General features: G+C 50.9%; 1 protein-coding gene across 1 annotated transcript in view; it reads left to right on the top strand.

Moving 5' to 3' along the window:
• The first annotated feature begins 4,790 nt into the window (after positions 1-4,790).
• Lmf1 (lipase maturation factor 1) overlaps positions 4,791-11,038 on the top strand; it is an 84,848-nt gene continuing 78,600 nt past the window's right edge. The window contains exon 1 of the mRNA XM_028760769.1: positions 4,791-4,987. Within this exon, the coding sequence (XP_028616602.1) occupies positions 4,816-4,987 (172 nt within the window). The 5' untranslated portion in view covers positions 4,791-4,815. The remainder of the gene's footprint in view (positions 4,988-11,038) is intronic.

The following is an 11,038-nucleotide window of genomic DNA, read 5'->3' as shown; positions in this document are numbered from 1 at the left end:
GTGTGTGTGTGTGTGTGTGTGTGTGTGTGTGTGTGTGTGTGTGTGTGTTCGTTCATGCTCTCTCCAGTCCAGCAGCAACTTTGGTGTTTGATACCCCTTGGGAGGTACACTGCTTTGGAAGGGACTGGTGACAGCAGGGTGGGACCTTCTACTGAGCTGTTCACAGTCTGAAAGGATTCTAGAAAGGGGCTCTATTTAGCCCAAGCACTGGAGTCCAACACAGCCTCTGCGATGTGACAGGTGTGTGCAGGGCCTGAGATGTGTTGAGAGCAGCTGTCATTTCCACTGTTTTGCCCCAATACCTCTCTGGAGCTCCTGGGTTCAAGCCAGGCCCCATCCTTCACTGTATCAGGGCCCTGGGTGGAGCCGACACCCAGCAGTATACAGGGGGTCTTGGTACTTCCTCCTTGGCATTTTGACAATTGGTGTTTTTGAAGTCAGAGCCATCCTCAGTGGGGTCCTCAGGGCACGCAAGCAACTTTTCCTGGATGGAAATCAACTCCATGCAGCCTTCAGCAAAGGTACCAGCATCTGTTACTGAGATGGTGAAGTCTGATGATAGAGTGTTAACATGGGCTCAGGTGGACTTAGAAGGGCTCATTCTGACACTAGACACCTGGATCTCTAGCCCCAGGCCTTGGATTTGTCTGGGGAACTGCACACCAGCCTGATCCTGGCCTTTCCCCGTTACCTACTCCGTGCCAGGATGCTATGAGTGTTGAGTTCCCCAGAAGTGAGACATAAAGTCCTGGAGCAGACGCTGTTGGGAACTCACTCAAACAAGCATGAACTACCTGACTTCTGTGCTCATCCTCTCAAACTCCACGTTTCAAATCCAGCAAGGCTTCCTGCACATTTGTGGTGTCTGCAGGTACAGCTTTACTAATCAGACCTCTATTCCCAGCTTCAGCTGTAAGGCAAAGGGTGACTTAGAATGAAAATGTAACAAATAGCCCTACAGCCCAAACCTCTGCTGTGATTGACGGTTCTAGATACCTATAAGTGTCCAGGGCAAATTAAACACACCAATAAATGGTTTTCTTGTGTCTGGCCTGCATATATTCTCTTGGATGTGGTGAGGACGGTTTCAGTTAGATCCCAGCAGGCTATACACAGTTGTTTGGAGCTGTTTGTTATGCAGCTTTGGTGGGACAGTTGGACCTAGTGACAGTGTGCCTCTGTGGGCAGAGTCCAACCCATAGGCCTCTGGGTTCTGATCTCTAGGATGGGACTTTCCAAGAATCCTTTCAGTTCAGAACACAACTCACAGCTGTGTTCTGCCACAGGCCCTACCCTAGACATTTTACTTCCATTCTACCTTGAAGTCATAGCTGCTGTTGAGATTCACAAGGCTTGATCTCCCTGAGGTAGATGTGGAAACTGAGGGTGCAGCAGAGGAGGACAGTAGCCAGGAGAACAGCCGCTTGTGTGTCACAGCTTTGGTCCTGCCAGCACATGGCATGACACCTGCTCACTGCCGCACCTGCTGGACTCTGATGGGTTTTGGCCACTGGACAGTCAGGGCGGGGAGGAGGGACCAGCTCAACTGACCACTCTTCTAGGAAGAAGCAACAGATGTGAATCCTGCCCCCCTTTCCCAAGCAGACTTCAAGACATGAAAAATTGGGGTAAATGAAGGATGCACGATTATATTCAGCCCAGGCTTGGTTCTTGGGGAGCCAGAGACAGCTGCAACTGCATGTCAGGGACAATAGCCCTGAGACGGTGGGGACTGCTGGGCCGGGGTGCCTGGGGACAGCTGGACGAGGTGCTGACAGGGGGCTCATTCCTCTATGAAGCCGTTCCGCAGCTGCTGGGAGAGCTGCCAGCTAGTGGGCAGTGTGCCCTGTTCCTGTACCCATCTTAGCCACTGTGCTGGAGGTTTCAGGCAGCTAGAGCCTGGGACCCAACTAGGAACAGTGACCCCCAGGCCTCCGGAGACACCAGCCAGGTTCTGAGTCCCTCTTGGGACCCCTCTCCACTTTGCCTTCTTGTTTTGAGAGCTGCTGCTGCCAGAGGCCCCAGGGCCTCTCATCTCAGATCCTTCTGTCCTGCCAGCTTGACTGTTTCTGTAGCTTTTGGCGAAAAATGATAATTAGAAGCCTGCTTCATGTTGGTGGCCTCTAAGGTGGCAGGGGCAAACCTCAGCCCCACCTCCCTACAGGCCCCTCCTGTATATGAGCCTCCAGCTGCTTAGCTCAGTCTAGGTTTTGCTTTCTGTGTGGACCGCAGCTGAATGCAGGCCTAGCAGCTCCACTGCCAGATGTCCCACACAGACAGATGCGGTGTAAGCCACAGCTTACTCTGACTAGTACAGGGATGCCTTCCTTCTAGATGATGTGAAACATTCCATTTAAGAGACTCATAGTTTTTGTTTACATCTTATTTTTAACACTGTGGCAAAGCCAGGCATGGTGATACACACTTGTAATCCCAGTACTTGCAAGACAAAGGCAAGAGGGATGGCTTCAAGTTCGAGGCCCGCCTGAGCTCCATAGTGAGACATCTCAAAAAGGGGGGGGCAGGGATTAACAGTTCACATAAACCAAAGGATTCAGCAGCATGCAAGCTATCAGCATGGTCATGTATCTGTTTAGTTTCAAAACATTCCTGAAGGAATCTCCATGTCCCCTTCTTTCTCCTGCACCCCGGTAACCACAAATCTGTCTTTCCTAATGGAAGTGCCTTTTAAAAAATGTATCCTACAATATATCAGACCTAGCTTGAGGTCTTAGGGTTCATCCATATTAGCATGTTCAACTTCATCCCTCTTTATGGATAAGCAATAATCCAGTGTGTTTCAGCTAGCTCAAACTTGCTGTGATCCTCCTGCCTCAGCACCACCAGTACTAGGATCACAGGTATGCGCCATCATTCCCAACTTCCCAATGTACTTCTTATTAAACTCAGGCAGAAACAGGCAAGAACACTAACCTCTCCTTGGCTCAGCCCTGCTCTGTGTGACCTGCTTGAAAGCTGGTTCCAGATGGCATCCCAGGAAGGCAGGCCAAGGGCAGGAGACTCCAGCCACTGAGGACCCGAGTTTCCTGCAGACCCTACTGCTGGCCTCGCCTATCGTGGGCAAATCCAAGAGGGAGCCTAGAGCTGAATCCCAGCCCCAGCTGGAGCACTGGATGCTGGAACAAGAGGTCCATTTTATGCTCTTCACAATGCCCCATTGTGCCCTTCTGCAGGGAGGACAATGTTACCACCGCAAGGGGAAGCTGAGGACAAAGGGCCCTTTGTGAGGATGGTCCCCACCTGAGCAACAGCACCCAGGGTCACACCTGATGGCAGAGCAGTCCTTCCTCTCAGTCCATCCCCTGCATAGCTCTGGCTTCCAGAAATAATCTGGGGAAATTGTGCAGACTAGAGCTGCCCTCCTCAAAGGTCTCCACTGGCCCATCCCATGCCTGGCACATACCAGTGAGGAGAGGCAGGGGAAAGGGTTCCTATTGAAGGGTCTGGATGCAGGGTACACAGGTGAAATTGTTCCTTTAGTCTTTAAAGTTTTGAGACCTTAGGCAGATGCTGGTCTGTGGGAGGCCTGGCAGGTGAGAAGTATTTGTATTATTAATTGCAACATCTGTAATGGGGCATACTCACAGCTGGGCTCCCTAGGGAGTGTTTCTGAAGAAAAAGAAAAGGAAACTTAAAAAAAAAAAAACCCAAAGCACTTTATAGGATGTATTTATATGCTAGTACTCCAGTATCAGGGAGCCTGGAGGCTGGGAAAAGTTCCAGCAGCTACACACCAGTCCTTACCCATGAAAGACTCACTGCTGGTATGGAGGTGTAAATACTAATGGGTTGTTTGACCATGCAAGCATTGGTAATTTATATGTCAAAACAGCAATCGCAAAAAGGAGATGCTAAAGACAAGTTGTTTGAAAAAAAAAAACAGTAGTGATAATTCACAAAGGCACATGATCTTTAATACATAAAAAGCTCCAAAAGACGAATGAAGAAAACTCTTGTTCCAGAGAGCCCTGTCGTTTGCCTTATAACCCCTAGGGCTGGTGGTGCCCCTGCCCTGAGCGCTTCTCCAATATCGTCTGTATACAGTGCTGGAGTGGCCCCTAACAAGGAAAAGCAGAATTGCTATCAGGCAAGTGTAATAATACTAGCATCGAAGAAGGCAGCTCACGAGGACAGTTTCTTTGCTATCATCCTAGGCTATATATAGTTCAAAGCCAGTCTGATCTATTAAAAATAAAATCAAATATCAAAGCAGAGGTGAAGGTTTGCTTCCTTGGGATTCTGCGCATGCCACTGGTGGGTAAATTCTTCCCCTCTGAATCCTTGATGGCCCAGTGACTCCACAAATAGCTCGAACAAGGTCCCAGATCTTCGTAGGAGTGCCACCTGTATACTGGGATCTCTGGGGAACCACAGACAAGGGGATTTATGTAGAATACAAAGCAGTAGGTTCCAGGGCATATTTCAGGTTTCTTCTTGCCAATTGTCCTATAGCATGATCTGCGCCGTCCTGGGCGGCAGGCAGCAGAGGACTGCAGGGTGAAGACACTGCTCGGCTTCTGCCACAGGCCTGGCCTTCCCTGCTACACAGTGGCAGATCCGCATCCAGGACGTGGCGTCACTGGCTCCTGCTCCCGTTGCTTTTTCACCTGACTCTCTGCAAATACTGAAGCCACCACGGAGACGCCCACCGCTAGGCGAGACCGCCCAGAGAGGTGCGTGGGCCTTGGCTGCAAGGGGATACGCGTGTCATCCAGGGGAGCGGTTGTGGCCTCTCAGGCATGTGGGCGTGGCCTCCGCGCGCATTTGTGCTCATGCGCCCAGACAGCCTTAGTAATGGCTGCGCCCGAAGGGTCGCTGAGGAAGCGGAAGGTCGGAGGTGCGGAGCACAGTCCAGCGTCGCCGTCCTCTCTGGCTAGAGATCCCGCGGATTCTCCAGCCCGGCTGCACACGGGCACCTTCTGGCTGACCAGAGTCGTGCTCCTGCGGGCCCTCGCTTTCATTTACTGTGAGTGTCCGGTGGGAGCGGGCTGTCGCAGGCATCCTGTGAGCTGGTCCCAAACCCTGGTTGCTTCCGGACTCCCCGTTGGCTCCTCAGTAGGCTTCTAGTATCCTGCACTACAACTATTCTGCCCTTCTGGGAGCTTCCAGACCCCGCCTTCTCACCTCTCACTCAGTGGCCTGTTTCTGGGACCCCACCTCAATCCCTGGCTCTGCATAGCCCCACTAAGCACGTGTAAGAGGTGAAGGCAGTCCCCATGCACTCCCTCTGCGTGATCCCTGGGAGTGGCAGAAAGATACTAATTCTGTTCCGAAGCCCTAGGGGAGATGAGGGTCGTTAGCCTGCAACTTAAACTTCGCCTCGCCACTTTTGCCTTCTCTCAGCAGGCCCCCCACTGGACCCAAAGGTGGTGCAGCAGCTCCAACCTGACCTGCTTGGAAGGGCACCTGGCTGAGGGCCCAATGGTCTAGCCAGATTTCATTGGTAGGCTAGAAGTGAGGTTCAGCCAGTTCAGCTCTGGAAGGACTCCCAGGCTCTGCTTAGGTTCTGGCTCTGCAGACCTCCACAGTCCACTGCAACATCTCACACCTACCTGAGCCTAAAGCGTCCTTAGCCTCATTCACTTCAGGAAAAGCAGAACCGAGGAGACTGGCAGTCATGCTGGTGTTCCTCGTACACACCTCTTTTTGGTTTTGGTTTTTGTTGTTGTTGGTTTGATTTTTGTTGTTTGTTTGTCTGTTTGTTTGTTTTTGAAACAGGGTTGCTCTGCATAGTCCTGGCTGCCCTGCATAGTCTTGGCTGCCCTGGAACTTGTTCTGTAGACCAGGCTGGTCTGGAACTCCTCGCAGAGATCTGCCTGCCTCTGCCTCCAGAGTGCTGGGATTAAAGGTGTTCACCACTACCCTGGGCACCGATGTTTCTTTACCGTCCCCTAAGCTCCTGGCCTGTTATTGCTACCCATAGAGATAGTAGGCCAGGAGATGTCATGTAGAACCAGCTCCAAACAGCTCACTGTAGTGAAACCTGAACTCAGCTGTGGCTGGAGCACCTGCCGCACTCACACTGGACCTGCCCTGCCTGTGGCCACAACCCAGAGCGCAGGCTTAAAACCTGTGGACACCTGGCAGTTGGAAGTAGCTGTGGGTTCCAAATCCTTACCCTAATTCTTAATACCTAGAGGCTGGCCCAGTGACTATGTGGACACTGGTAGCCATGGCCCAGCTTTTTAGTAAGGAAGGCAAAGCTGAGTGCTAAGTAAGCCCCAAGGCCCAGGCAGGCCTGAGCTCTGGAGTGTCAGTGCTCCACAGACCAGTCACCCTTCTGGGCTTATGCATGGTGCACCTTGGGTAGTTTTAGGAAGAGTCGCCTCAGGTTTTGGGCTGTGTCCATGTGGATTTCCTGTGGAGAGTCAGGTTCATGTGCATTTTTATGTGCTGGAGAGAATTGGAGTTCTTAACCAAATGGTCCCATGTGTTTGTCTGCCTGAGTTTCCACTCGTTCTCTCTAAAGCTGGTGGGGAAAAAAAATCCAGAATTGTGTTGTTTTATCCCATGTAATACTAAAGAATCATGGGGAAGTTGGTACTGGCACACTCAGAGCAAGATGAAGGGAGTCTATAGGACTGATAGAATCGGAAGACACAGTGGCACCTGGTGGCTTTGTGCTGAAGACACTTTGCAGAGAGGCTCTCGGGCTCTTGGGTGGGCAATGCCATCTCTAGTCAGTATAGAAGCTAGCATTTCAGCTTGGCACAAAAAGCTGTGAGCTCCTGACTCAAACAGATGTTTCTAGTGGGTGCTCAGTGTGTGCATGCAATGTGCTTCTCTTCCTTACCATGTGTGTACTTGAAATAGGCATGCTTTTTAGGTTTCCCACCTTCCCGTGTCATGGTTTCATGATCATGGCTGCTGGGCAGGCAGCAGTTCCAAATGTAGCTTCTTCTAAAAGGCTCTGGACCTCACTGGACTATGATCTATACTCTGATATCCCTTCAAAGTGATAGGCTGTCCAGGTAGTTCACCTCAATGTTGAATTGACAGTGCTTCTACTATGGAAAGACTTGTAATTAAATGCAGTGCAGTGCGTTCTGAGAGTTCCCCTCTGAGAGTGGGATCTGCAGGTCTTTCCTTAAGTACAATGCATCCAAAGCACCTGCTGCCTGTAATCCCTGCACTTGAAAGACAGAGTCTGGAGTTTGAGCCTAGCCTGAGCTACATAGTAGCAAGGCCCTGTCAAAGATAGATAATGGTTTTAAGGAAGGTGTTGGTAAGAAACCTGTGTGGATGAGTAACTGTGTGGCCTGCTAATGATGCTCCAAGCCAGAGCTTGCCTGTTAGCTGCAGGCTTGTGCACTCCACCTGGTGCTGTGTGATTCCATCCACAGCAGTCCCAGGGTGCGCCCAGATGGCAAGGGCGAGCTCCACACAGGGCAGGTGTACATAACTTAACCTTCCAGAACCATTACCACAGGGAAGCAATGGAAAGTGAAGCATGCCAGTATTTTTCCTGTAGGAACTGCCCCAGCCACTTGAAGTAAAGATTCATTTGTCACCCTGACACATGTCCTCTAGTCCCTGAGGATGCTCATCCTATTGAGCTGACACTGATGTATCAACTGCCATGCACCTCGTTCATGCATCACACTGTCCATGTGTCCAGTGACATCACTGTTACCAACCTAGAGGGGAATGCATTCAGGGTTTGGATTAGTGAGCGAGCGGCTATGAGTGACAAGCCCTTGGCTTTAGCTCTGCCATCTGTTTACTGTGCTCAGGGCCTGTGTATTTTGTACACCAGGCTTGTTCCTGGACAGTGTCTTTCTTGAACCCCAAGGAACACCCGGGAGGCTGGAGAGGGGACACTGGACAACTGATGCGATCCATCTACAGCTGCTCTTGGGAAGCTGGGCTCTGGACATGAGTACTCATGGCACAGGACTTCCCAGCCTCAGCTGTGTGGTCACAGTGTCTGGGGCTTGGAGCAGTGCTTGTTCTGCTCCGCCTATTGCTCTCCCCAGGTATGATGAGGAAGCTGTGTGAGAGCAAGATCTACTCCAGGGACTCGAACCCCTGACTCTGGTTTAGGTGTATGTCCCAGGTATTGATCATGTATGTTCCTTGTATTTGTTGGTCATCTTTCCTCATTTACATATGGTCTGGTTGAACTCTTAGCTGAGAGGAGAAAACAGAAAGCGCCCTTGGTAGCCTGCCCTCTTGGATCTGAGCACTCATGGGCTGAGCCTCTTTCCACATCTGGGCAGCATGGGCCCCACATCAGACTCCTCTTGTCCTATGCTGTGCTCGGAAGGTAGACACCATCCTCTGCACCTGACACTGAGGAAAAGATGTTCAGGCCTGTAGCTAAGGTCTGGGATGTGGCCACAGTCAGCAAGAGCAACAGCCGTCTGCATTTTTTGGGTGATTCTGCATTATAGCATGTTATCTGAAAGGACAAGAGAAGAGATACCTCAGTTTTCTCTCTCTCTCTCTCTCTCTCTCTCTCTCTCTCTCTCTCTCTCTTTCTCTCTCTCTCTTTCTGTGTGTGTGCTTACACATTCATGCGCTCCAAATAGAACCCAAGGTCTGATAAGGGCATGTTTCTACCTGGAAGGTCTTCGCATACCCTCCCTAAAGGTGATCTGGGATTCCTTCCTTGGGCACTGGGCATGGCTGAGGTGGCTGGTTCTGCTCTGAGGTCTGGGGTGTTTAATGTGTTCCTTCTCTTCCCTCTCAGCTAGGTTCAGTGGGTTGATGGTGGCATAGGGCTTCTTTGCACAAGCCCATTTATTGCCATTGTTTCCTTGTAAGAAAGGTGATTTCTTTCCGGTGCTGCTTCCTTAGAGGCCTCTTTCTGAAAGGACTGAACTGGGAGATGGGGGTGGGGAAGGGACCACACGACACAGGAGGTCTCCTTTCTTTCCTATGCACTGCACTTTAAATTTCAGTACCCGGAAATAAAGGGGGCATCCAGTCCTGTAGTCTCCCAGCTGAGAGCTGTTCGTGGAAAGCCGTGTGACCAGTGGGGTGAGGAAGGTGCCCGGGTGAGCTGGCTGAGACCTTCTTCAGTCCCTCTGCCTGCAGAGGCGCCTGAGTGACAGTACACTGGAGCGTCTCATACTTCTGTGTGCACCATGCACACGCTTTCCCACTTGCAGAAGAAACTGGTGATGCCCATGTGGCTATGGGCTGTGGGTATCTTCTGAGCTGCCTAAAAGGCAGTCGCGGGTGAATATGGGCCCTTCTGCTCAGTGTTGAAGGCAGAGACATGGGAAGCCTTGTGCTGGGGCCCTGGTAGCTCCAGGGGCCTCCTGGACTGGAGGATATGGAGCCCTGCTCTCAAACTGCCACGCACTGAGTGGGTGGTGGCCAACTTTGAGGGAACCTGACTGAGCCAATCAAACACCGTAGATTCACCAAAGCCCAGGACCCACTGAGGGAGCCTATAGCATCAGTTTTTTCTCTCTTTGGTCCTCTAGTTTGGAGTGTTCTAGACCTTCTCTTGGTTGCGACCATGTGGAGCAGTTCTGGCCACATGTTCTGTAGAACATGCCACGAGTTGGGGTCTGCACAGTGCCTGCTGCTGGTTAGACTTGAGGTGACAGGTTTGGAGAAGACTCCCCCCACCATGGCGGTTTCTTGTCATTCTCACCTGACACTCACAGTGTCCTGTGTCATCTGGTTAGAGCGTGTCTGCTGGGCACGTATCCCTGCTGGTCTCCTAGTTTATACCCGAGGGGAGAGGGACCCCGTCCTAGATTAAGGAGACCTACCTGTAGCTACTACTTGGGAGGAAGATGTGTGCCTTCAGTGTCTGCACTGAGTGAGTGTGTTGCTGAGGCCTCCTTCCCGTCTGATTTATTCCTGCCTGTGCTCCTGAGCAGCTGCTGTCCTGACTATCTCAGCTCTGCTCACTGGTGAGTATGTGTGCCTCATCCCTCTCATGTGCTGTTCAGTTGCTAGGGTAGCTCCTTATTTTCTAGCTTACAGGTCTTGGTCTCCTCTGGTCTCCTGCCCAGCTCTGGGGTCAGCTGCTTCTCCAAAAAAAAAAACCAATTCTTTGGGTAGAGAATGAGATGGGAAACCCCAGGCTGGCTGTTAAGTCCCTGCTGCAACCTTCACAATGGGCAGAGCTGGTCCCTATATAACCAGGCCATCATGTACATATGGGATCACCTCTGTCTCACTGCTAGATTCTGGTTGGTACACAGGCAAGGCCATGCTTAACCTCACCTCTGGCTGCCTGAGGCCATGTGTTCCCCTAGTGGACTCTGCTCCCTGTGTATACTCACCTAGACTCCTGGGGATAGAGCCAGCCAGAGCACCATCTTGGCATGATTCCTTTGTCCTTGTCCCTGAAGACATCTAACCAGTTCTCTGTCAGGAAGGTCATACATATTAGGGAGTTAGCTCTATTTAGCACAGTCTGTACCCCCATTGGCTTGCCCCAACATCCTGGTTGGTTTTTTGTTTTGTTTTGCATTTGTGTGCTATGGTAGTTTGAATATGCTTGGCCCATGAGAAGTGGCACTATTAGGAAGTGTGGCCTTGTTGGAAAAGGAGTGTCCTTGTTGGAGGAAGGGTGTCTCAGTGTAGGTCAGCTTTGAGGGCTCAAGCTCCGCCCAGTGTAGAAGAGGGAGTCTCCTTCTGGATGCCTTCTGATGTAGGTGCAGAACTCTCAGCTCAGTCTCCAGCACCATGTGTCTGCCTCTGCCTTTCCCAGGGTAGGATGGCAGGGATGGCTTGCAAGTAGAGCCTTACAGTCTACTGAGTGTAGACTCTTTTATTTCTTTTCTTTTCTTTTTTTTTTTTTTTTGGTTTTTCAAGACAGGGTTTCTCTGTGTTTATTTCTTTATGTCTGTGTTTATCTATCTTCTCATCATGCACCCCAACCACTCTCACTTCCCAGTCCCGGTATGCTCACAACCCTTGTGAAATTGTGACCGCCTCCCTCCCCAAAAAGGAGGAGGAAGAGAAAGGAAGGAAGGAGAAGAGAAGAAGAAGAAGAAGAAGAAGAAGAAGAAGAAGAAGAAGAAGAAGAAGAAGAAGAAGAAGAAGAAGA

Source organism: Grammomys surdaster, unplaced genomic scaffold (assembly GCF_004785775.1).
Source record: "Grammomys surdaster isolate TR1022 unplaced genomic scaffold, NIH_TR_1.0 126612, whole genome shotgun sequence".
NCBI classification, from domain to species: Eukaryota; Metazoa; Chordata; class Mammalia; order Rodentia; family Muridae; genus Grammomys; species Grammomys surdaster.
This window is presented reverse-complemented; position numbering and strand designations above follow the sequence as displayed.